This window comes from Myotis yumanensis, unplaced genomic scaffold (genome assembly GCF_028538775.1).
Source record: "Myotis yumanensis isolate MYYU_CA2020_CCGP unplaced genomic scaffold, mMyoYum1.0.hap1 SCAF_4, whole genome shotgun sequence".
Taxonomy (NCBI): domain Eukaryota; kingdom Metazoa; phylum Chordata; class Mammalia; order Chiroptera; family Vespertilionidae; genus Myotis; species Myotis yumanensis.
In genome coordinates this window covers 11,164,107-11,191,390 of record NW_027223755.1, presented here as the reverse complement: position 1 = coordinate 11,191,390, position 27,284 = coordinate 11,164,107, and the positions used below count along the sequence as shown (strand labels likewise).

At 37.9% G+C, this 27,284-nt stretch overlaps 1 protein-coding gene across 1 annotated transcript in view; it reads left to right on the top strand.

The window, feature by feature from the left end:
* The window catches only part of HCN1 (hyperpolarization activated cyclic nucleotide gated potassium channel 1), a 302,469-nt gene that overhangs the window by 30,599 nt on the left and 244,586 nt on the right, over positions 1 to 27,284 (top strand). The window contains exon 2 of the mRNA XM_070411883.1: positions 4,409 to 4,832. Within this exon, the coding sequence (XP_070267984.1) occupies positions 4,409 to 4,832 (424 nt within the window). The remainder of the gene's footprint in view (positions 1 to 4,408; positions 4,833 to 27,284) is intronic.

Genomic DNA, 27,284 nt, shown 5'->3' with positions numbered 1-27,284 from the left:
ATCTGCTACATTTCTGGGGTTTAGTCACAAGTCTACTTAATGACAAGTATTTATTTCATCAAACGGAGGGGAGAATAGAACCTTTCACTAAATATTTAGAGAGAAAAAATTTAAATCCCAGTAGCGGGATATGGAGATTGTTTAAATCTCTTTAAGGCTTTGGATTAGAAATGTCTGACATCAGGTATTTTCACCTGGAGCAGGTGTCATCAGAGGGCATGGAACCTCAGGGACAGTGGGGAGTTCTTGTTACTACAGAATGGGGGGTTGTCTTTATTTACCAGGGATACAAGTAGGTAGAAAGAAGGAAGCATGCCTAATTTGAATTCTCCACAGTTTCATATCAGGAACTAATCTTTATAATGCCACTTTTTCCCTTCTAAAATCTTAGAGGGGGAAAATGAATTCTGAACATAAGAATAATTTGTCTATCAACATTACTTTATTAGTAAGTAAAACCATAGTTATTAATGGTATATTAATTATAATTGTATATTACTTTATTTTGTGTATCTCCTTTCAGTTGAAGGTAAAAATGATTACTTAGTTATTACTTTACTTAATTATCAAGAAACTTTCTAACAGGTTCTATACTTTACATACATCATTGCTTACAGTCCTCCTACAAAGAAAGTAGTAGAAGAAAATTGAAGTTCACTGCCGTTACCTTTCTTGTCCAAAACCGGCAGCTAGTAGAACTAGAATTTGAACTCTAGTCTGCCTTCAAAATCCAACTAAGATCTTTTACAAATAAATCCTGTCTCTGTAGAGCAGCATGAAAAGGAGAAGGGTTTTGTAACATATCAAACCAACTGTCAAATCCCAAACTGTTTTGTTTTCAGGCTGTCTAATCTAAGAACATGTTCTTAATCTGCTTTCTTATTTAATTTATTTTAATGTATTCTATGTCATAAAAACTCTCAATGAATAAAAATTCAGTGTTATATAAAAGATAAATTAAGAAATTATTTACTGCATTAAAGGCTCTTTGTCTTGTTAAAAAGCATTTCTTTATCCCCATTGAAGTGTAGCTTTCTACTAAAAATTCAATTAATTTATCTACTTAGCATTGGCTAGTCTAGATACTGTCCATATTACTACAGAAATTAAATAGAAGACAAGATACAATTTTGAACTATAATGAATTTAAATCCAGTGATGACGGAAGAAACAAAAATAGTACCAAAAGAAGTAATAATATAAGAAGCATACTGAAAATATATGTTGCTCTGGAGTTTGTGAAAACAAACAAAAAATGAAGAAACTCTCACCAGAATGGAACATGAAGGAGAGGTGATACTCATAAGAGAAATGATAGGCAGAATGGAAGGAACTCTATCTCCTGTCCATGGACCCAGGTGCGCGTGGTGGGGACTTTCTTGCTTGACATATGAGGTACTTGCCATAAAGTGTTAAAGCAGAGTCTGGGAAGGGAGTAGGTTTCTTTATTTCCTTGAAAACCAGGGCAACTTGTTTCTATTTAATTGAGAGTCATTGATGGCTTTTGAGCTGGCAAGTTACTTGTTAGATAGGTTGCTCTGGAACGGTGAATAGAATGGATCAGATGCCATAGACAGGAGACTCTTGAAATATTAACAGTGGGGATGGGAAGAGGGAATATACAGGAAAGACAATTCTGGAATAAAACATGTAAGACATAGAAATTGAGAGATGAGGAAAAGGGAGAGCCTGAGTGTCCAAAGGAACATTTTTAGAGCTAAGAGCCAAGAAGAGAAACCTGTGGGCAGGTAGGCAAGAGGATCTCATGAGGTCAGTTTTCAGGGACATATGTATTGTTTCAAAAACAGAAGTTACATCACACTTCTGAGTGGGTGTTAACTGTATTTTTCTTGGCTATCAGAGAATGAATGAATATACGTTAACTGAAGAGTTATATTATGCAAAGTCTATTTTGAGACCGGTGTTTATATCTATGAAATAGAGTCAATGATACGTTAATAGGACATGATAAGGATCAATGGGCCTTCCTGATGATGTCAATATAGCTAATGGCTTCAGATCATATTAAATCCTGGTAATAAAAAGCTATGGTGTGATAAACATTATTGCAATTATAAACATTGGGTGGCACTTTATCCTTTTCACCTCTATTGACTAAGATGGATAGAATATTATTTTTCCTTAAAAATAGCTTCTATGTTAATGACAAAAATATAAACATGCATATAAAATGGAGTATTTTCCAATGGGCTCCTGGTTACTCCCCATAAAAATTGAATTATTTTGGAAAGGAAAGATAAACTAATAGTAAGTAGGCCACCACCATTGTGTCTACAGTTTGTTATATGCTAGGATCTGTAATTTGTATATATTATTTTATTTAATTTATAAATCTCTACACATTTGGTTCTATAATAATCTTCATTTTACAGAAGAGACAATATAGTATTAGAGAATTTAAGTAACTTGTCTTCAAATTCGAATGCTGGTAAGAATTTCTGATTGCAGACAGTTGCAGTGGGAATGATAAAGGGCAAATGGATGAATCCACCTTACGTTTAGGTATTAAAACCAAACAGCCACAGTAACTGAGCATGAGATTGAGTAGATTTAGGTCCTGGAATTATCTAGGATGGCTCTAAGCTTTCTGACTTGTAAATCAGGTATAGAGTTGTTCTTTTCCTTGACAGAGGGGGCATGAGGAGTATATGTGGGAGGTGAGATGTTGAATTGGGGCCTGGGGATGGTGTTTAACCAGAGTGTGAGATAGGCAAGGGGGTAGGTTCAATAGGCTGCTGGTCATGAGGCTTAAAGGCAGCAGTGGATAGAGATAAAGCTTCTGGAGTCATCAGTTACAGGCGAACCATAGAAGACATGGATGCGTGTATGGTATTGCCCAAAGAGTCTGTGTGGAGTAGAAGGTAAAAGGCCCACTATGCCTGACACACAGGGGAGCAGCAGCCTTCTGGGGAGGCCAGGGACAGGAGCCCACAGAAGAGACTAAGAGTAGCCACAAGGTGGGAATCCTCAGTGCACACTCGATTTCACACTAGAGCTCAGTGACATTACTTCCTTGTGAAATGGCTATTACACTCCTCTTGTTTGCCCTTAGTATATTAAGGGGCACATTTTGCATATTTCCATTGGGGAAGGGAAAAAAAAGAAAGAGAAGGTTGCATTGAAAATGGCAGTGTATGATGTACGATTGCCATGGATATTTGTATGCTTGTCCCTAAATGGAAAGACTGGTAAAATCTTTAAAATGACAAACATTTACTTTTGACCTGATCTTGGGGGGCGTGTGGAGATAAGGGGAGAGAGTGCTTTTTATAGTTCTTTCTTATATTACTACTTTTATTCCAGGAGCCATTCATAATTAGGGATGGTAGAAACTTGATAGATTTATGCAAATGTATGCCTTATCAAAAGTGGCTCAAGTAATCTAAGTGGGAGAATTAATGTTAAATAAAAATATCTCGGTAAAAAGAAATTTCTATACCTTTTATGCAACTAAACTTCCAAAAGAGGACACATATGACCAGGACAAAGTGACTCATGTCTTTTCAGACTTTTCATTATTAAAGAGATTTATCAGTACATTTGTTTCTTCATTGTTATAAGTATATACTGTCACAAGTATAAATAGTCTATTTATAATGTCAATATTCTTTGCAAGAATACAAACGAAAATTACATAATCATCTCTGAAGAATTTAGTTACAATAGATTAACCTGGAATAACCTGAAAGTTCCTGGTTTTCTCCCAATTTTAATGAAAGGTGAGATAAGAATATTTCAAAAGATAGTTAGTAAACATAGATTCTAGTTTTAAATCTAGAGTAGAGTCTCTTCAATTATTTTTAGCCTCAGAAAAATGTTAGTTTTTCTATTTCAAACTAAAGAAGAATAAAGCATACATATTTGGACTACTGTGAAGCTAGGGACGATTCTAGAATTTATATTTGACCTAATCTCCTAGGGATAAATTGGCAGTATTGGTATTTTTAGCACACCTTGTTTATTTTAATCTATGATTGGTAATTTGGTATATAACGTACTTCAAAACACCTTCAGAGAATCTTACCAAAAGCATTTTTTTAAGTTGGGTCTTCTGGTTTTATATTTCTCCCTGGTTTATAGGGAGGGTGTTTTTTGGGGTCTTTACCAGATAAATGGGGTTATGGGTGTTTTTAAATTTATTTCTATAACACTTGATATCAAATAATTTTTGGAATTCTTTAATCACAATACCTTACTTTAGGAATGTGTTAATTTTACTTCGATTTAAATTTGCCGCCATGGAAGGAGTTAGTTACCTTATTTCTAAAGCCAACATTTTGTTCTCTCACTCATTTATTAACCACAGATCAGTAATGACTTTTAGGGGGGGAGAGAATGGTCTGATTGCTGCCTGCATCTTAAAATCTGATTGTTTTATTCGTTGTAGGTTTTATTGGGATTTAATAATGCTTATCATGATGGTTGGCAATCTGGTCATCATACCCGTTGGAATCACGTTCTTCACAGAACAAACAACAACACCGTGGATTATTTTCAACGTGGCCTCAGATACAGTTTTCCTCTTGGACCTGATCATGAATTTTAGGACTGGGACTGTCAATGAGGACAGCTCTGAAATTATCCTGGACCCTAAAGTGATCAAGATGAATTATTTAAAAAGCTGGTTTGTGGTGGACTTCATATCATCAATCCCAGTGGATTATATCTTCCTCATTGTAGAAAAGGGAATGGATTCAGAAGTTTACAAGACGGCCAGGGCACTTCGCATCGTGCGGTTTACAAAAATTCTCAGTCTCTTGCGTTTATTACGACTTTCAAGATTAATTAGATACATACATCAGTGGGAAGAGGTAAGTCATCTGTTTTACTTTTTAAAGTCACTATATGATCATATGGTTAATGACGGCTGTTTTAAAATGAACAACTGGTCTATATATGAGGTTTATGAAATTCAAGGAGAAAATTTTTATTTGTTTATTTTTTGGTACGTAAGTGATATATGTGTATCTTCAAAAGATATGGTCAAATATTAGATTTGAATGAACTTAAAAGAAATTCGTGATTTTAAGACTATTGTTTTATATCAATTTAGTTTTTTCCTAACAATTGCACTTTAAGCAAAACAATTTTTATTCAAACCAATGCAACCCTTCCTTTCTCAAGAGTGGCTCTTTTTTTATCTGATATGAATACATCAAGGACAATATTTGACAAAGATGTGGAGGGTCTATTTACTAATCTAGTTTTATCATTAGCTCTATGAGATAATCTGGTATATGGTTCCTCTAATATTGAAATTTCAAAGAATTTGTGTTTGAAGAAAACAGATTTTGGGGGTGTTTCCAAATTACATATGTGAAGAGTGATTTCAGCATTTTAATGTTGCTCTTTGTTATGCTTTGCATGTAATTATTTATGCTAGTTTCTCCTTATTAGTTCATTTCATAATACTGAAAGACAGCATACCCGGGAGGAAAATTAATACATAAAAAACTCAAATAACTCAGTGGGTAAGTGCAATCAATCTGGCCAGTATTTTGCTGACTAGGGGCAACTTTGTTCCCAGGCAGTCTGTGGACCGGAAAGGGCTCGGCAGTGGAGTTTCTAAGATCTGAGTGAATTGTTCCATCCTACACAAAGAAGTTCATGCCCCTGCTTCCAGAGTCTGCGTATTAAACATCTTAACTTTCTTTTCCTTCTAAGTCTATCTTTGTAAATTATCACCTGAGTTTTACTGAAGGTTGAAAATGCTTTGAGAGTGTCTAAGTCTGCACTCAAGAAAACAATATCCTTGTTATGGATTGTCCCTGTACTCATAGCAGCAATTAATTTTAGCATTTTTAGGATGAATTGTGTTTTGGAATTTAGGTTTAAATGAGTCGGAAAATGGAACTTCTGTGAGCACCAGCTCTGCTTTCTTTGGGGCCACAGCCATGTTCTGTGTGTGCTTGTCAATGGTGTTTCAGTTCCTAGGATTTCAGGAAATGCCATGTGATCATGCACACTGCGTGAGACATTGCTGAAAAGGCTGAGAACGGATGGTTCCTAAAATATGGATATGGGTTATATTTAAAATCCAGTGAAGCACATTTGAGAGATTGAATTAATCTGTGTCTAGATAGTACATTCTATCTGAAATGCAATAAATGTTTGGTTCTCAAACTTTATTATACCAATTTGAAATTGATATCAGACCAAGATGATTATGGATAGCAGCTAATGTTTATTGAGGAATTATTATATGTCAGGTAATATATTTGATTCTTTACTAGTAAATCTTCCCAGTGAATCTGGTAGCTTGCGCAGATTCATGGTAACAGGCGTGCCTGGGATTCTAACCTTGGCAGTTCAACTCCAGAAGCAATGCTCTTAACCCCCAAAACCTATAGCTTCTTGCTGTAACCTATGTGTACTCTTTTAATGTCAAATACCTTAATATCCAATGATTTTATTTATTGAATACAAATTGTAGATGACTAGCCCAACTGGTGTGGCTGAGTGGTTGAGCCTTGACCTATGAACCAGGATGTCATGGTTCAATTCCTGGTCAGGGCACATGCCAGGGTAGCAGGCTGGATTGGTAGGCGGTGTACAGGAAGCAGCCCATCAATGATTCTCTCTCATCATTGTTGTTTCTATCTCTCTCTCTTTCCTATCTGAAACCAATACAAATATATTAAAAAAAAATCACAAAAAAATGTAGATGAATATTTACCTCTTAAAACATGGTTTCACAAAACAATATTAATGGCTAGTCTGTGTAATGAAGAGTCACTGAGACAAATAGTCAGTTAAAAATGCAGTGGGCAGTGCGACTGCTTTTCAGCATCTTGTAGTTTTAACCCATTTACCCTAGAGAACAGCATCCGGAGGAGCAGATGGTGGCCTATCGGATGAAATGGCAGGCCACGTGGGCAGAGAGGACACTCCCTAAAAGGGATGTCCTCTGGCGCCTGGCAGCGGTCACAGGCACCCGGATGTGTGTACTGTGATGCGGTTTTATAGATGCCATGCTATGTATGACTCAGGCTCACGGCCACTGTGACGGAGAAATGCAATTTAATATGCACTTACAGGCATTTGGTAACCAAACACACCCCAACCAGAGCTGCGAGTTGGCAGGTTCTTTCATATAAATAAATGACCTTGATAATAAATGAACCGTAAGCTCGTTTAAGTGAAGAATGTTTCCTTGATTATATGATACCTTCCTCTGATATCACACACATCATGGATATTTAATGTCTGTTAGTAACCCTGTTAAACAGGGAAGAGACAGTCATAATTGATCCAAAATGTAATATGAATTCATGACCTTGCCACCTACATGATTCAAACCAAAATCACAAAGGATCTTACATGGTTCCAGGCTGGCAAATCTCTACCTGACTTTGATAAATGCCACAAGGATGTGTTTACAAGTAGAAACCAACAAATAGTTTGGCAGCCGTTGCCCTGGGAGGGTTTAGAATAAGACTGCGCAGGAAGATGTGAGCTCACCCACATGTCTTTGAATTCTGGGTGTTTTAGTACCAAGCTGGCTGGTGCTAAATTCAGCAAATTTGGGGAAGTAACGTGTGAAGTCTGGAAACTGCTCTCGTTCTAACTGAATCATTTCCAAGGAACGCAGCTGCCTTCTATAGGGAACTGCTTTGGTCTTGAATGATACATGGTGTGTGTGTGTGTGTGTGTGTGTGTGTATGTGTGTGTGTTTTCCGGTCTGAATTAGTTCATCTGAAAAACAACAAGAAGCGCCAAAGCCAGATAAATTAGAGAAATTGTGAATGAAATAGAGAAACGTAGTCCTTATGTCACTATCATGACTAAAGTTGAATGTTGTGGCTACTGTACAAGGAAAAAGCTGATTTGGCCAACAGATTTGTGAAACACGTGGTGTTAAGAAGTCAGGAGGGACGTTTACATAAGACAATTATAAGATCAATGGCTTTAAGATGCAAAAATAGAGCTCTCTCAGCGTGATATTTTCAGAGTAAAGTTTCATGAAACTACATGTATATTGTTAGGTGAGGTAAAAATCTGGAACAATTATTTCAATAAATTAGGCCAGAAAATGCCTCTTTCTCTCATCTCTAGAAAACTGAGGTGAATCTTTCTTGCAGTTTGGCTTTTTAAAATTCATTTCTTTCATTCAGCATTGTTTTTCTCATTCTATTTCAAGTAAAGTCAGTGACCCATGGCAGAATGCTCTATTGTACCCTATTACAGGGGTGACCCATTCTCTGTGATCCTCCTGAAGGAGACATATGGTAAGGAAATCCTTGGAAATTAAACAGAATATTAACAATTGTTAGCCCTCAAAAGCCACTGAAGAGATAAAGGGAGATTAAGGGCTTAGTAAGTGGGAGATTATTCAGTTAGTGAAGGTGAAGGGTCCTAGGAACCTTGAATGCTGCCCGGCCCATTGGGTTGTATTTTGTTTTGTTTTTTATCGAAGTTGGATGATCTTTGACATTATTAGGTATTGGGAATAGCAATTGAAAAGAAAAATACTATTCTGTAGAGGTTATCTATTTTTAGAATTTAATGCCATGGGCAATGAACAAAATAGTGTGGGACACGCATGATGCTTATATCATAACTAAGCCTTTGGAACACATATCCATAATATTTGCTCTTTTATTCCTCATTGACTATTCCCTCAACCTTCCTTTTATAGATTTTTAGACCCATCACAATGAACTAAATTCATTCTGCGGCAAGTAGGAGGGCTTGTGGTTTCCATCTTGGTATACATCTATAGCAATTTCGGATGAGTAATGTGTCTAGGACATCACAATTCTCTGCAAGCAATCGATATTAGATTTTTATGTCGGCTGAGAGACAAATTGATAAACAGATGATGTTTAACAGCCGAGCGTTAATCAGAAAATTTATTCCACAGGGAGCTAATTCAGATTGCAGTTTCTGTCTTTGGTTAATTTTAACATTTTATTTGGTTGGTATTAGAAACGAACTCTTGCTGTGAATTGCCTATCTACAATTACACAACACATACTATTAACTACTTTCATTTTTTAAGCATCCCAAGGCTTGCCATGAGCAAGCACGGTTGTTTCTCTAATGCTGCCCTCTGTGAGGGTGTAGAGAACTTCCCTGTTGCCTATCACATCAAATCTGTGTTTCTTTGCTGTGCCTTCAAGGCTCCTCAGCCAACCAGTCCCTGTCTCAACCGTGTCACTTCCTATTTGCACCCAAGGACTCCTTTCTGATTTTTGTGTTGTTTTTTTTTTTTTGTTTGTTTACAGCGCTTCTTGCAGAGAATGGTTCTTTCTGTAATTTTGCATGTGCCACACCTCAGATTTAGAAAGCCTTTCTTTTTCCATTGCTCCCTTAAAAAGTAGACTTAAACTTATTTCCAGAAAACATTTTACATGGTCAGTCCCTCTACTGTGAGCAGTTGTACTGGTTCTGTTTGCATATGTTCTGCTGATTGCTTAACTGCTGATGCTTGCTTAGATGCATGTTCCTTTCCTGTTGATGGACATAAACGTCTATAAGGAAGAGTCGGTGTCAGCTTTTGCCATTGCATCTGCTTGTACACAGATACAGAGTTCTAAACACAGTGGGTTATCAGAGCCTGCCTGTCCACTAGCAGTCTTCCATGCACTAAATCCACTAAGTAATTGCAGGGGAATAGCCATTCTTCGCTCCCAAGCATGGACTAAGTAGCTTCTGTTTGCAGATACTGCACATGAGAATACAAAGCATTCCCCAGCATGTATTGAAAAAGAAACAGACATAATCACAGATGGTGTGGTAAATGTTGGCATAAAGAAGGGAGTGAGGCTGGCTGGTGTGGCCCAGTGGTTGAGTGTCAATCCATGAACTAGGACGTCATGGTTGGATTCCGGGGCAGGACATGTGCCAGGGTTGCGGGCTTGAGCCCCAGTGGGGGACGTGCAGGAGGCAGCCAATCAATAATTGTCGTTCATCATTGATGCTTCTATCTCTCTCTCTCCCTTCCTCTCTGAAATCAATTGTATATAATATATAAAAGAATATATATACTTGGAGGGAATCAACAGAGCTTTCTTTGCACAAGAAGAGAGCTTCAGACATACTTGAGTGAATTTCAAAGCTGGAATCTGGATTACCTAGCTTGGCAAAATGGGAGCAGAAGAGCACATTCCAGCAAGGCAGTCTAGCCCAGCAGTTCCCAGCCTCCAGAACCTAGGCAGTAAGGTGGTGCATTGGGAGGTGCAGACAGGAATTTTTGCTGATGGTAGCCTTACTCAGTAAGGTGTCCTTGAGGCAGTGCAGGCAGGGGATTTACTGGTACATTGAGAATGCAGCAGAATGAGGAGGGTTGGAGACCACTGTGGATGGAGCTAAGGATAAGTCAGGAGAGAGTTATCACTCACTTGTGTTTTTTATATATAGCTAGTGTCAAGCAGGATACTTTTCTAGATATCTCTGCCATGTATTCTTGGCCTTGCAGTGTTTGTATAAAATGAAACATGAACAGGACATGTGTAAAGTTTATTTTGTCAGCTTTATAATTTAAATATCAATTATATTTGACATTATTAATATGATATTAATATAATTATATTATTGTGATACAATTATATTTGAGACTTGTATTTCTAACCACCAAAACATGGTGGTGTGAATTGGATCATATACTAGAACTTAGTATTTATGTGTGTTTATTAAAATTGTGCCTTATATTTTCTATTTAATCTGGGTGGAAGTATTCAAAGTGAGTGATTCATGACTAAAACTTAATAGAACAGTTGTGAAGTTTAAATTAAATGAGATACATGGAAATTATTTGAAATACTTAAGTTGATGTGTGCCTTTGTGTAGAAATATAAGATCCTGATATCATCTTTCTCTGATTAGCCCACGTACTGAAACTATCATTATGATGTGTGTGTGTGTGTGTGTGTGTGTGTGTGTATAAATATTTTTGGCAGGCTAATATTGATTCTGCTAAAGACCACTAGATGTCCTCTATTGGTTATGTTACTTTAGTATTCTAAGATTCCAACACTGTCTTCTTTGACATTATCCATTTATACTCCTTCATAATCTCCTAATTGCTTGGCTATCAATGTCTAGATAAAATAGATGACTACAGATGGTCACATAGGTAAAAATTATTATATCTATGATTTCTTCTCAGATGGAACACAGTTTGTTAAGTTCCTTCAGCAAAGAGTCATTTTTATTCTGAGAGAATTGTTTTCAGTAATATGTGTGCTTTTTAAGGGATTTTATCAGATACCCTGAAGTTGTAAGGTACAATGTGATGAGATCTATTTGGATATGAAATGTTAGGTCAAGACAATTAAGGAGAAATTGATAATATTGATAAATAATGTGTTGGTGTGGGTATGTATGTGTTAGAAGTAAGATACATAATTTTATGAATGTTCTTGGTCAGTGCCCTGAGGCAGATCTGTATAAGCCCAATGCTTTTCACATGGATATCTCATTTTAATGCCGAAGTAATCAGATCAAATTTAAAATGTTCATGTTACTGTTTCCAGATTAAAATATTAGACTTTCTTAATGCTTTGTGATCGGTCCAGTCTGTGTTCCTGTTTTGCATATTTTGTATATTTCCATGGCTCTATATCAAAAACTCCAGACTTGCATCCCAAGTTTCAAAACGATGTAACCCCATGCCTCCAATATTCATGGTGATGATATCTCTAGAAAGATAGCTGTTGAGCTCCTCTAGCTCATGATGTTCTCTTTCTTCTCAGGAAATATTGGAAGTATTATAAATGCTATTTTGTATTTTTTTTCTACACAAAATATATCACATGAGGAATTGAAGCAACAAATGAATCAGGCAACATTTAGGACAAAATGCATTCAGCCTTACACTTAACTGAAGTGTCTGGGTAAATGTCTCAGATTTCCCCTTCATTGAGTTTGCAGATACAACATATATTATGACTACTGCCATTGTGGACTCATCTATGTGCTACTGGTGTACAAATTGGGAATGTCATTGGTTCATCAATATTGGACACACAATTTGTGATGTGATTCTGGTTGAAACCCTAATTCTGGTTCAACTGCCAGAATGTTTCATAATAAGCATGTGTTACTTTAATCTGTGGGGAATGATCTCAGTTGAACTGGTCAGTTGGTTGGTCTTGTATACCACCTACAAACAAGACAGGTGATGAGACATGACATTACTGAAAGTGGTACAGTGGTGCCCAAGAATATTTTGTTGTTAGAAACAACGAGGTGATGTCAATTACATCTCTGAAGGAACTGTTGAGTCTACTTACCTAGTCATTGGGCGGGGGGAAATGTGTGCTTATTTTGTCAGTTTCTAACAAATCAGTCTTTCATTTTATTTAGATACAAGTCAAAAGTAGGTTTTATTTATTTGAAATATTTTGGGAAGCAAAATTAGGCTTGCATTATGTCAAAAGTAGTAGTTGATTCATATTTCATTGGACAAAGCATAGTCATTGAAATATATCAGAAGTTGTCACAGAAAGTGTTTCATAAAACATTGTAATTGTTATGAAAATTCAAAGAATAAATCAAAGTGGATCCTTCATTTGCACGGGGTAATCACAGAGAAAGACCTACTTTGACTTCTCTTTTCGTCTTGCTGATGTCTGCACTTTCTATTTCTTATGAGAGGACTCCTGTCTTAAGTGTGAAAAGGAAATACATTTGGTTGGTTATATAATTCTGGTGGCTATTTTGAGTTAAGTCTGCCATTTAGGCCATTTTTTTAAGAGAGTCAAAATCTTTTTTCTTATTACATCTTAAAGTGAAAGTAGACTTTGAGGAAGGATTCTGGAAACTAGTCCCAGGGTTCCATGCAATTTAAAGCAGTTGTGAAGTGAGCCAATAGCAGCTCTTCTAAGATAATCTTATTTGTCAGGAGTGGTTTCCTATAAAGATTGGTCATCAGTGGGAATGTTTGCAATGATGCTGATTATCTTAGTGTGCTGCCCCTTTTGTTCTTACTGTTGTGGAGATGAGTTGGGTGAACATATAAAATAAAGGAAATTCAGCTAAATTGGAGTGAAAGTCAGAAATACCTTCTGTGGACATTTTTCTCTCATTTTAAAAATGTGGATGATGGCTTTTACTTGGATTATATGGTTACTTTAAAAATCAAAGAGAACATTCATTTATAGTGCTTTGTAAACTCTAAAATTAAAAGTCTAGAGGAGTATATTAATGTAAGCTGTAATTAGATAGTCAAATTATTTTACTGATTTTTTTCCAGAGAAGTTCTGAAAGAATGAAATCCTCATCTTCCTCCATATTCTGGGTCAGACCGGAGAGTAAAAGGTAGCAATGAGAGCTCTGAAATTTAGAATCCCAGAGCTGTAACTACCTACGAGGCTCTAACAATCCTGTTTGGAGAATCACTAACGTTGTGGAGGTTGCAGTTCAGTGAGAAGCAGTTCTGCCCTGTGAGAACGTGCTTGTCTCCATGACACTGAAGAGAAGGGCTGTAGATAGTCCTAACCTGGTAGAGGGTTACCGCCCTGATCCCCCTCAGCTAATGTTTGTTATAAAAGCAAAATAACTTTATAATGACTATAATTACCAACAATTGCTAGTACATTTATTAGGGAAGAGTTATTGAAAACCTTGTTGACTTAAGATATTGAAGGCTCCCATAAATTATTGACTTTAGAATAATATCAGAGCATGGCTGGATGGATTCCAAAAGAAGTATATGTGTGCGCTTTCCTGACTTACAAGGCCCAGGATGTGTACTGGACTCTAAAGTCCTAAGTGACTGATGAGATTTCTGCTCTCAGGTGCGTTTCTTGGAAATTGTGACATTTACAACACCATTGGGGAATGATTCTCATATGTTCTATGGCTTTCTCCGATTCAAAAGTATCTGATAGGAACTTCAAATATAGTCTAAGCCATCACAGAGATAGCATCTTAGTAGGCTATTGGTTGACAGGCAGTGAAAGTAATTCTCAAATAGCTGAGAGGAAGTCTCTGTGCAAACGAGGTAGATAAATGAATATGGGTGTCCCAACTTGAGTGAGAGGTGCATTTGTATCAGAGAGGGGTCCCACCAGGATATGAGAAGTTCAGCTGGGCTGCAGAGGAGACGCAGGACACCAGCAAATGATAAAAAAATATTTCAGTTTTGCTGGAGACTTTCCCTTCCCCTTCTGCCAAATCACCAGTATTTGCCTAATGTCGAAGATGAATGTTTCAATGTTTCAAAGTGTTGTTGCTGGGAATTTTATCAACTAAATCATCCCTCCCCCTTTCCATTTAGTTGAATTGTTATTTCAGATGTTCTAAGAATCTCCAGTGTCTTGAAATTAGTTCACTATATGGCTCCAGATGAAAGTTAGCAAAATGCTACTGCTTTTGAAATAATTCTAGTTAGTAGCACATTTCTTAAACATACAATTCTATATATCCAGTAGCATTGCATATGTAATTATAGACTACTAGAAGCCCAGTACATAAAACTTGTGCGGGGGTGGGGGGGCGGTTGTCCCTTAACCCGGCTTGGGCCTTCTTACAATCCGGGACCCCTCAGGTAGGGTCCCTAGGCCTGGCCAGTGATCAGGGCCTATTTGGGCTTTCCTTCTCCCGGCTGCTGGCTGCTGGCCCTGCCCCCGCCGCTACCATTGCTTGCCATCTGTATGGCACTGCCTCCCATCCCCTGCCACCGGTCACTTCCATCTGCGGGCAACAGGCATGGGGTGCAATCGCTTGGGTGGAATCTGAAAACTTTTCCTTTCTTTCCAATCATCAAAATTAATGAATGATTCTTAAATGTTGAAAGCTTATTAGGAAGAAGAACAAGTATATTTAAATTTCATACACAGTATTACATACTCTATAACTAGTGAGAGAATTTAGCAAAAAAGGACCTAGGTTTTGTCTCTCTTGCTCTCTCACTCTGCATGTAGTTTGGATGCTCTTCCATGAGACTCTGAACCAGAAAATGCATTATCACAGTTACTGAGTAGACAGTTCCTATCAGATAGCAAGCAACTGAGCTGCAGTTAGTGACATGAGTACCAACCGCGAATCGGTTATTCTGTACCACCTCCACTCAGGATGCTTGAATTTTCTTCACATTTGGCACTCATCACTCATTTTCCTTGTGCTTCCTGCTTCCAGTGACCTTTAACATGATGCCCGTGGCCATATCACTGAGGATTTCCTAGGATTCCTTGAGGAATCATATGTTGGTAGATTTCCCTCAAAACAGGAAAATCTTTCCACCAGAAGCTCATCTCAAGTGTCCTTCAATTTTAGGACTATTCTTTAATGTCACTTTTGTTGTTGTTGTTGCTCTTGTCCAGAGAATCACCAAGCACTGAAATTACCCCAATGAATCTCAGATTACATAACAATACCTATTCTTCAAAGAGGTGAGAGGTCAGATGCCCCCAACACTAATCATTGCCTTCAGGAAATCAACCCCTCTCCCTGCTCCTGGAGAAAACAAGGCCCTGCCAATACTGTGAGTTCTTTTACCACCCTTTCCTTTATGGAAGTAGAAAATTTTCCCTGTCCTCTTTTTCTGTCCCATTTCTCAAGAAATTCACTAACAAAGAGTATAAGAAAATACCTATTAGTCACTTTTTTATAACTGTGGTAAACAAAATATATGTCTCTTATCAGGGACAGACACACTGTAAACCTTGGAACCCAACCCACTACGTCTGTACAGTATTTTCTTATTCCTTCATCTGATGGAGTGAATAAGATTCCTTCATCTCGGGAGTGAATAAACCAGTGTGATCCCTGGTTGGAGAACCACTGATCTTATTTATTCATTCATCGCTATATAATTTTACTTCTTCTTTCCAAAGTAGAGAAAAAATTTGTATGAATAAAACAAAAGTGATTAACAAGATGACTAAATTCAAAATAGAATGCTTCTAAATTGGCAAAATAACTTGCAAAACCAAACATATCAGATGAATTCTTTTCCTTTGTACCTACTATAAATCTCCAGGTGATACTTTATGTTATTTAATTATCTTACTTGACATAGGAAGTAAATACTTCGGGTTAAAAAATGCAACTTAAATATGACAGAATTTTACAATTATTTTATAAAAATTTTCCAAATTATGCTATTAAAATTTTCCTAAAGGGAAAACGTAATTCAAACAACATTTTCCCTAAGAAGTAATCAAAATATTTTCCTGGCAGTTCAGTCATTGAAACATGTTACACTACAAACTTAGGGTTGCAAATGAAAGTTAAGATGTCATTAAATTTGTACAGGGTTTCCTTAGAGTGCTTGCCTTGTGCTGTAAGAGTTTTTAGAAACCTCATTCAGCATTCCCCAGTGTGTTGTCTGTGAGTTGTTAATGGTTTTATGGAGACAACATTTTGCTTTTGTTTTTCAGTGTTGACAGTGTTATCATTGGCCCAAGATCTCTTAGCAGCTTCTCCCAGGGCAGAGCTGTTCATTGCTCCTGCTACCTATCCATCAGCGGCGGGCTGGCGGTCCTGCTCCTTGTCCCCTCACACCTGGGTGGGAACTGACTAAGCAGCTTCCCTCTTGACCTTGTCAGTCCTTTTCACAAGGGATAGAAAGCTCTAGTGGTGGTTCTCAACCTTCCTAATGCCACGACCCTTTAATACAGTTCCTCATGTTGTGGTGACCCCCAACCATAAAATTATTTTCGTTTCTACTTCATAACTGTAATTTTGCTGCTGTTATGAATCGTAATGTAAATATCTGATATGCAGGATGTATTTTCAGGGGTCGTGACCCACAGGTTGAGAACCGCTGTGAGTCTAGGGGGTCTTGATGGGCAATTAAATGATCTGACCCTAAGTGATGTATGTCACTTGTTATAACTATTTGGCCAAAATTTGTCACATGTCCTCACCCAGCCACAAGAAATCAAGAAGAGCAATCTCACCCTGTTCCTAGGAGGCAAAGAACTGGAGCCATTTGCTTAATAGCCCTATTTCAGGAGTGGGAATAGTTGAGAGATGGAGGCAGTTATGTCTGGACTCAGTCATTCAGTTGGCCTGTCACTAACTTGCATTAAACTTGAATCTATTCAAAATAAAATCACGGACCTGCTTGTTATCTCATTGTTTTTTTCTCATGGATAGTTTCGGTCAAACTATAGTGGTGCTGCCACACGGCATCCCTCCTAAGCTCACAAAGTGCTTAGAGAGCTGATGGGCATGCCTTTGGGCATGAGAGAGACCTAGCACTGTCCTGGGTGGCTACCTCCCAGATGCTTCTCGGATGCATCAATTATAAAGCAGTCTTTATCTTATTTAGTTTTTCTAAGTGAGCTCATACTTAATAGGAATTTAGATTATTCTATTTATGGATGTACCAATTTCCAAGCCCGAACACATCAGATTTAGGTGAGTTTAATGTGGATGGATATTTGCATAATTTAATTTTCTATCCTCCACCCTAAAATGAATTACAATGCTAATGTATAGACCTTTGCCCAATCAAGTAGAGAACAATAAGTGTTATGAATTTAAAGGGCATGAGCAGATATAGGTTTACAGTTGTTTGTATGGAAATAATACAATAATTTAATAAAGCCAGAATAAACTCTGTGTTTCATATACTCACAAGTATAAAGTTACTTTTACCAACCCCTGTATGATATAATTAGGATAATTATTTTACAAGGAAAACTAATTATGCTTGAAATTTTGAGAACACTTGAAATGCAAGCATTAAACAATCAGTGGTTAAGCCTGACATAATGTATCTATTTTCCTTAAAATGTATTACTTTTATTTGGACTTTATTTTTCAAACAATTTAGACTTTGAAAGTACTTAAACATCAAATACAATTTTTGGTAAATACTACTACTATTATAACTTGAATTATTTTTTAAATCTCTGCTTTGTTCCAATTTATTTAAACTTGTTTAATGTCCCATAGTAGGTCCATATTAGTGAGTGTTCTATATGCACTCAAAAAATGTGTTTTCTGCTGCTATTGTTTGTAGTGCTTTATAGTTGTCAGGACAAGTAACAATGTTATCAAGTTGTCTTGTTTAGCACTTCTTGAGCTAGGGGTGTTAAAATACCCAATTCAATAATTTTGGATTTGTTCCTTCCTCCTTTCAGTTCTTTTTGTTTTTACTATGTGTACTTTGAGGCCATGGTTAGGATTTTTGTATCTTTTGGTAGATTGTTCTCATAAGATGACCTTTTTTCATCTCTATAGACAATGTCTAATGATAATTTCACCACTCGACCTTTACTTAGGTAATATTTGTATGGTATAGTTTTTCCATGCTTTATTTTCAACTTGTGTATCTTGTAGACACCACATAGTTGAAACTTGCTTTTTGCTTGTTTATCAAATCTGATAAACTAATTTAAACCATTTAAATTGCTGTAGTTGGGTTTAAATCTATCATCTTGATATTGTTTTCTATTGATCCCATGTGTATTTTGTTATTGTTTTACAATATTCATGCCTCCTTTTATACTAATTTTGTATTTTTTACAAATCTTTTATCTCCACTATTGAATTACTAACCATGTCTAAATTTTTTTCCAATGTTTGCTCTAAGGCTTACCATATTCCTCTTTAACTTATCAAAGTCTACATTCAAATATTATTATACCATTTCATATATAGTATAATAAATTTGAAATACTGTATTTCCAATGTCCCCTTGCTAGCATTTGTTTTGTTATCATACAATTTACTATATGATATAAATTACCATAAATATATTCCTATATTTATATTTTTTATCAATGCCAAAATATATGAAGATTCTTTTTGCTTTCAATGGGTAATTGTCTTTTAAGATATTTTTGAGAGAGTTAAAACAATTTTTAAACTTGTTGCTATTGCTTTTCATTCCTTTGTGTAGACCCAAATGTCTACCTGGTATCATTTTCCTTCTCTCCCAAGATCTTATCGTGCTGGTGTGCTGTTGATGAATTGTCTCTGCTTTTGTAGGCCTGGCTGTCAGGATTGTGTTCTGATTTTTGAGAAGTATATTTGCTGCATATAGAATTCCAAGAAGACACTCTTCATTTAGATAAGAAGATATCACTGGATTCTTCTCTGCCTGCCTTGTTTCTGATGGATGGGAGGACTGATGTCATTCTTTTATTTGTTCACTGGACATAATACGACTTTTTTCTCTGGCTGCTTTTAAGATTTTTCTCTTTATCATTGCTTTTTAACAATTTGCTTTTTATGTGCCTTAGTGTGGTTTTCTCCATGTTTCTTCTACTTGAAGTTTGCCGAGTGCTTTGGAGCTATAGGTGATAGTTTTGATGAAACTTGTGAAAATACTCGGCATTATTCCTTCATGTATTTTCTTTTTTCTACTCTTTTTGGATGGTTCTTTCCTTGGCCTTTGTAGTGACTTCACAAGCCTGTGCAGAGCAGTACTCAGCCAGACTCCAAGGGATCCCTCTGCTGACCTTTGAGCTTTCTCTCTGGGCAGCTCCTTCAGCTGGTATTTTCCCATACAAAACCCAGTCAGTGGGACCTCCCTGTTTCCGCACTCTCAGACTCACTCTCAGACTGACTCTCAGCTCTGTGGGATTGCTGAGCTCTCTTTGTATCCCCTTTCTCTGCTCTGTGTCCTCTCTAGGCAGGGAACTGGTACACGGTTAGGGCTCACCTACTTTGTCCTCTTCCTCTAGGGTTTATTCTTTTGTGATCCCTGGACCCAGATCTGAAAACCATTGTTTCGTGCAGTTTGTCAGGTTGTCTGGTGGTTTAAAGCTGGAGAGGAAGCCTGGTCCCTGTTATTCCATTATGGGCAGAATCAGAATGGTATGCCTTGTTTCAACAAGCAGATTTCATAGATTTTTCTTTTCAGAGAAGGGTATGGTATATTTGAAACAACAAGGTCATCCTAATTTTTGCAAGGTAAAGTTTCATTATGTGTGGATGGAGCACAGTTGTGATCTAGGGCATCATTTGCTTTCTGCAGTAGGTCTGTACAGAAGGACCAGGCAAGCAGAATAAATGTGTGCATCATAGAAAGCTTCTTCATGGAAAAAGTAACGATCATTAAGGTGACCTTGCTTACTCAGTGGCGTGCTTAACCAGCCATGATGAGGCTTAAATTAGAGCCCTTTAAATTTTAACAACTGTAGTGTGTTAGTCCAGCCTTCTACACTGGGATCCCCAGAGCTTTGGATGAATTTCAGCAGTCAGTTCGCCCGAGGTGGACAATGTGTGTGCCAAACATAAGGCTTCCCCTTTTTGTGGACAAAGGGTTCCAAAAATAATTCTCGGCCACAATACAAAGTAACACCTGGGTTCAGTTTGTCATCTCAGGCACTCTGGAAGAGGTCCATGACAAGTCACGCCTCTTTTCCCTAAGACTACCAAACATATTCAAGTGGCCTAGAGCCTATTTTATTAATTCAAACAGCTAACAATTTTATTATATATAATAATAAAAGCCTAATATGCTAATTAGAACAGATGTCCTTCTGGATGACCTTCTGTACAAAGCCGGGGCTGCAAGGGAAGCCCAGGTCCCCGGTGCCAGAGGGAAGCCATGCTGGCAGCCGGGAGAAGGAAGGCCTACTCTTGCATTGGGCGAATTTTGTGCATTGGGCCTCTAGTTGTGGAATAAGAGTGCATTTTATTTACCTGTCACTGATCACTTTTAGAAGGAAGGAGCAGGAAGTAGTATGACAGTCCAGGCTAAAGTTGTTGTTGTTTTCATTCCATTTTAAAACTGATACTTTAAAAGGAATTTTTTTTTTTACTACATTTTTATTTCTACTATCAATAAGAATTTTCAGAACAGATATAGTTCTAGCTAATTCTTAACCCCATCCTTCTGATCCTGAGGAGAAGTGGTTCTAATCTCAGCCAAATAGTTCTGCCAGTACAAAAATACTTTAGGATAAAATGTATTCAGTGAGGGTAGTGAGTATATTTTAAAGTTGTATAATAAACAAAAGGAATAATCAGAAAAAAATGTGTTTATGACCTGGGTTAAACTATAACTACCCTTTTTGGTGCCCCTTTGTAGAAACAAATGATGAACCCATCTGAAGACTTAAGATATATGACATTTCACATCTGCAGTCCCATGGATTTATCCATTAACAACTGTCTTAGTTTCTTCTAGAATAGCAGCTCTTTTTAAGAGTTTAACTTTTTGCAAACAAGTATTATGAAAATTTTCTTAAAAAAAGTAGAAAGTAGAAATCTTGAAAGAATGTCACAGTGAAAACATATACCCACCACCTAGATTCTTTAACTTTCTACTAACTTTGCTGACAGTTATCTATCTAATCACCTATCAGATTTTTTCTTCTCTGCATTTCAAAGGAAACTGCAGCCAAGGTCTTCCTCCTTCAAATACTTGAATCTGCATCAGGTGCTCAGTATTTAATTTCCCAGTATTATGTATATACTATGACACTCAAAGCCCTTCGTTTGATATAATAGTTTTGTGTGTGTGTGTGTGTGTGCTTTATCCTCTCCCGAGGATATTTTTCCATTAATTTTTTAGAGAGTAGAAGGGAGGGAGGAAGGAGAGAGAGAAAGAGAGAGAGAGAGAGAGAGAAACATCTTTATGAGAGAGACAAACCGATTGGTTGCCTCCCACATGGGCCTTGACCTGCAGGAACCCAAACTGGGGTGGAGATTGAGCCTGCAACTGAGGTACATGCCCTTGACTGGGAATCGAACCTCAACCATAAGGTCTGTGGGCCAATGCTCTAACCACTGACCCAAATTGGCCAGGGCGATATAATAGTTTTATAGCATAACAAGAATAAAAATGATTTGGGAATATAAATAATAGTATGAGCATTAAGTAACCTTGAGAAATTGTAAAACATATCCTACTGACAATGGTTCCACCATGATTATGTTTATTCAGTGACTATCATTTTCCTTGTAATGCCTCTAGCTCTTAAATCTGTATTCATCTTTCTGAACACATAGTGAAACTGTCTTTAGATTGGATAATATTCTTAACTTCTTTCCTCTGGGTCTTAGCTCCTTCACCTCTGTAGAACATTAGTCTAGGTGGATAATTTCAAATAGCTTCTCCAGGCTTGTCATTGGCTAGTCCTCAATTTTCTCTTCCCAATGAGTAAGGCTTTTGATCATCTGTGAGTTCATATATGTCATGAAAAATGCTCAGTGAGCCTGGCTTGTGTGGATCAGTGGTTGAGTGTTGGCCCATGAACCAGGTGGTCCCAGTTTGATTCCCAGTTTGCAGACTCAGTTCCCAATGGGGGGTGTGCAGGAGGCAGCTGATGTTTCTTTCTCTCTCTCTTCCTCTTTCTCTAAAAATCAATAAAACAATTTTTTAAAAAAATGCTCAGTGACATTAGGAAGACGTTAACTTTTCAGATACTTTAAAAAAAATTTTGTTGTTTTGAAGTTCCACTCCCAGTATTCTCTACCTTGACATTATAGGGCCAACATTTATTTCATCCAGGGAAATATAAAGTACCAAGTTTGGAAACACAAGTTGACTGGCATTTTATTGCATATTTATGCTAAAGATGTTCTGGTGCTTTTTATAGACTGAAGTGTCCACGAAGCTGCTCGTTTGCCAGTTTTGTATTCTGGTGGCTGTCCATATGTTATTCATTTTGTCTCTAGCTTACATAGGTTCCATAAACAAAATGTGATATATTTAAGCAGTATCTACCATTTCACAAATACACTGAGAATATTACTAATACTTTGTTTGTCAATGGCTTATGAAACCATGGAATGATGACTCTTTTAAGAAATATCATATTTAGGATTATGGTATGACATTACTCTGCCACCCAAACTTATGGATAATGGCAACCAGTAACCTAATTGCCTCTCCTGTCACTCAAAGTAAATGTAAGTTTGATGCCATCAAGCCCATTTTACCTAAAGGTAAACATGATTCGATAAAAACACACATGATAGGCTGGATCTTTTCTTGACTCTGTGCCCTCAATCAGTGGTTTCTAGATTTTATTTCATAGACAATGAATTTATTTTCTTCTTAAAGCACATGTGTGATATAAGGTAGACAAGTTAGCTCTTTATTTGGACACGACAAAATTCTACCATCTACTATTAGTACAATTTTGTGTCACACTGGAAATGGAGGAAGCACAGTTGATGATAAACTCTTCTTCGCAAGATCAGTGAAAAACTAACTCCCCATGCCTGTGCCCAGTCCACAGAGCAGCACTTGGAGGGATGGCTCAGTTTCAAGCCAATCAAGGGGGTGAATGATGTGTCCATATTTCATGAAAAACCTGGTCACATGCCTGCATTCCTTGGTTATTCTGGGAGAGAAATGACACATATCACTCGGTGAGAGGAGCCAGCCCGGCTGTTCGGATGTGAAGCCTTCCAGTGACGTGGCATGATAGAGGCTGATTGTGCAGGCTCTGCATTTCAGTGTCAGCTACCAAAAGAAAGCTGTCATCTAGAGGAGGAACAAGATGAAATCAGAATCAAGAACCGTGTTCCTTTCTGCCTGAAGGCACAGTCGTCTTACTCAGCACCAGCTCTTAACCACCTGACTTTGAGAAATATATTTGGCATAGAAGTGTAGGAAAATGATTATCTACATATATATTCTTTCTACATATATATATATATATATATACATATATATGTACGCAAATGATCATCTACATAAATATTATATCTATCTATCTATCTATCTATCTACCTATCTATCAATCAATCTGATCTTTCCTGTGATGTTATTTTACCTTTCTTTTCCAAATTGGACCTAGCCTCCTCTGAATCCTCTGATTAAAACCTTCCAATATGTTATGGTCACATACAAATGCATTAGCATGACCACCAGGACCCTGCCCGATCTGAGCCCCACGCAACCCCCTAAACTCAGCTTGTGCGACTCTCCCTCTTCACAGACTATCCATTGGCTTCCTTAGATTTACTTCTGTTCCTTGAAGCATGGGCCCCCCTTAGGAAGTTGTGCATTGCTTGTGTTCTTGGTCTCCCCAAACTTTGCTCAGGTGCTCCCTTCTCGGAGAGGTACTTCCTGCACACTTTTAGCTGAAGTTACTTACACCCCTCTGCACTCACCTTCTCACTAGGACGGGCCTTTCCTTCTTGGCTTTCAGAGTGGTTTTACTTATATGCTTTGTGGTTTGTTGCTCTGTGTCTATAGCAGGACACTCACACTCTGTGTTCGTATAGAATTCCCAGAGCTTAAATAGGACCTGACATAGGGTAAGCACTCAGTCGTGATTGTTGAAGGAGGTTTTCTGGGAGCAGCCACTGCTGATTGTGGTAGTTCAGAGATTTCTGCATCAATATTCAGAACTGTTGGTCTTCTAGATAGTCATGCAATTACTTTCAACAAAGAAGTGTTATTAGATATTTATTTGCCATTGACATGAATATTTGTTCACAGTTATCATAAAATTGGTAAGGGACAACAGTGTGATGTACCCAGGATCGGGTTGAAATTTTGTTTCTGCTTCTTTTGAGCTCTGTAACCTTGTGAAGCCTCCATTTCTCTGTCTCTTTAATAGGGGTAATAGATAACTCTGGGGAATGTTATAAATATTAGATGAGTTATATTTATAAAGAGCCCAGGACAGGGCCTGAATACAAGGCCCGGCACATAGAAGGAATTATATGAATCATACATACAAAAATCTTGCCTGTATCATTCCAACTTTTCTTTTTTTTTGTTATAAATATGCCTTGTACGTGTACAAGGCCAGACAGATAATTAATTAAACAAGTGAATCACAATAGTGGCCTAATCATGTATTGAAATATTTCTCTATCGTGTTTAGGTGTTTGTAGTAAATTAATACATTTCACAAAGTGCCCAAAACTTAGCTCAATGTAATTTTGCAATTTTATTTTCTTTGCCTTGTATTGATATATTTTATGAACCTATTATTGATATGTTTTTCCATATCCTTTTCCATACCCTTTTATACTTCCAAAATTTTGGCTCTTTAAAGAACTTTTTTTGCTTCCAAGCTGAGTGTTTGCATTCTCTGATTTTAGAGGTAAAATTTTTAACTCGAGCTCTGTTTATTTTCCCATCTCATATCTGATTAATTACAGAGCCTCATGAGTTAAACACACACTGCCCTATAATATGTGCAGGCACAGTGTGCGCAGAGGGTAGTGGTGTAAGGTGTTGTGAAAACATGGGCGTAAGACAAGCCTGGGGGAAATGGGGTGAGTTACCTTATATCCATACTTGCTGTGGAGAAGGTAAACGCTCACTAATCGTACATGCAGGTAAGTGCTTCTCTAATGCTGACACGTAACCCAGTACCTCAAATAGATCAAGCATCGCCAGGACGAAAACCAAGGGTGCAGCATGTTGGTAGAGAGAGCATGTTCATTTCCATCATCTGGGAGCAGCAGGGGCTCCTGGCAGGAAGTGGCCTACTTCCTGCAGCGCTGACTCACAGACTCATCACCAGTGGGCCCGAGACATCATCCCACACTGTGCCCACGGCCCACTTGCCTCTGCAAAGGCAGGAAGACTCAGACTGCCACGTGCTTCCCATCCCATATGGTTCCATACACCCACTATTCTGACTTCCTCTCCTGCCCCTCTCCATCCCCTCCCCCCACACTGGTTCCTAAAGGTCTTATCATGGAAATGCAGCTGACCTCCAATTCTTCCTTAAATATTTCATTCACTTTTTTTTTCTTAAACTAAAGCTAGTTCTCCCATGAGGGCACTTCCCCTGTAGCCCATGCCAGTGTGACTTTCCCCTTTCCAAAAGTCAATTACAGCCCTCCCCCGCAGCCCAGCTCATTGCTTACTTGATTATTCTTTCCCACCCTGCCTATATCCAATCCATTGGCTCAATTTTAAAATAGATCTGGGACCTGACCATTTCTAATTAGTTCCACCTTTACCATCTGTTTCAAGCTACTGTCATCCCACCTGGGTTATTGTAACACCTCCTGAGTGATTTACTTCTACCCTTGCACCATTTTGTTATCAGAGAAATACATGGATGGGACTTCTCCAATGCTAGTGGGAGTGGGGTATCCCTTTCCCCACTGAATGCTGGGGTCGGGTCTTATGGTATCTCGAGAAAAAGAATTTTCTGAGACTCGCATGAGAGGATGAGTGATTTTTAATCGCATGGAACTACATCCTTCGGTTTCCAAAGTCCCATTTCCCTTATTCTAGACCTGGAAGATATGCAGCAGGAGACTCAGCTGACCCAAAAGCAAAGCCAGCATCCAAAGTTTCTGTTCCATAGTGGAGCTGGGTTTGGTTTAGCATCAGGCTAGTTGTAGTCCGTTAGTCCATTGTGTTACTGGGTGTGCCTATAATATTTGGTTTTCCCTTTGCTCCTTTCCAGTTATTAATAAATAGGTTCATTACAACAGTATCACTTTGGGCTTATTTTTCATGTAGCTGCCAGAGCATTCCTTTGAAAATCTAAGTCAGATAAGGTCACTTCATGGCTCCAAACCTTCCAATGGCTCTCAGTCCCCATTAAAAGGTGCATCATGTCCTACATATCTAACTCCTCAGTTCCCTCTATATTCTTGTCCTCTATCACACTGCCTGTTTACTTCTCTCTAGACACACTGTCTCTTTGCTGCACCAAGAAATTTGCTAATAATGCCCTTGACTCATGACTTTTGCACCAACCCTTTCCCTTTATCTGGAACGTGTTTTCAACAGATATTCTCTCATCTGTCACGTCTTTCAGAACTCTACTCAAAAGTCAATTGTGAGTGAGATCTTCCATGACTACCCTATAAAACAGTGAACTTCTCCTCAGTGTTATCTATCCATCCTGCTGTTTTATTTTTTCTTCATAGCACTCATCACAATTTCATATATTATATATACTAGAGGCCTGGTGCATGAATTCATGCACCAGTGGGGTCCCTTGGCCTGGCCTGTGGGGATTGGGCCAAAACTGGGTCTCCGACATTCCCTGAGGGGTCCTGGATTGTGAGAGGGAGGTTCTCGGGTGAAACACCTTGGAATTGGGCTCCCTCCTGTCTGGTTCTGGGTGCATCACCCGAGAACCACAGCTGGCAAGTCACCACAGCTCAGCAGCTCCTGCATTGAGTGTCTGCCCCCTGGTGGTCATTGAGAATCATAGCTACCGGTCAGACAGTCGAACGGTCAGATGGTCCCTTAGGCTTTTATATATATGGATGTATTTGCCCCACTTCCCCCAGAATGAAAGTTCTATGAGAAATAAGACTTTGTTTTAGTTATTATTTTGTCCTCTTCAACTGGAACAATGTCTAAGATTTAGTAGATTTATGATTGTTATCTGTTGAATGAATGTTTAAATTGTCTCATCATTCTTTAGGATTAGGACAGGCTGAATTCTTCAATCACTAGGAGATGT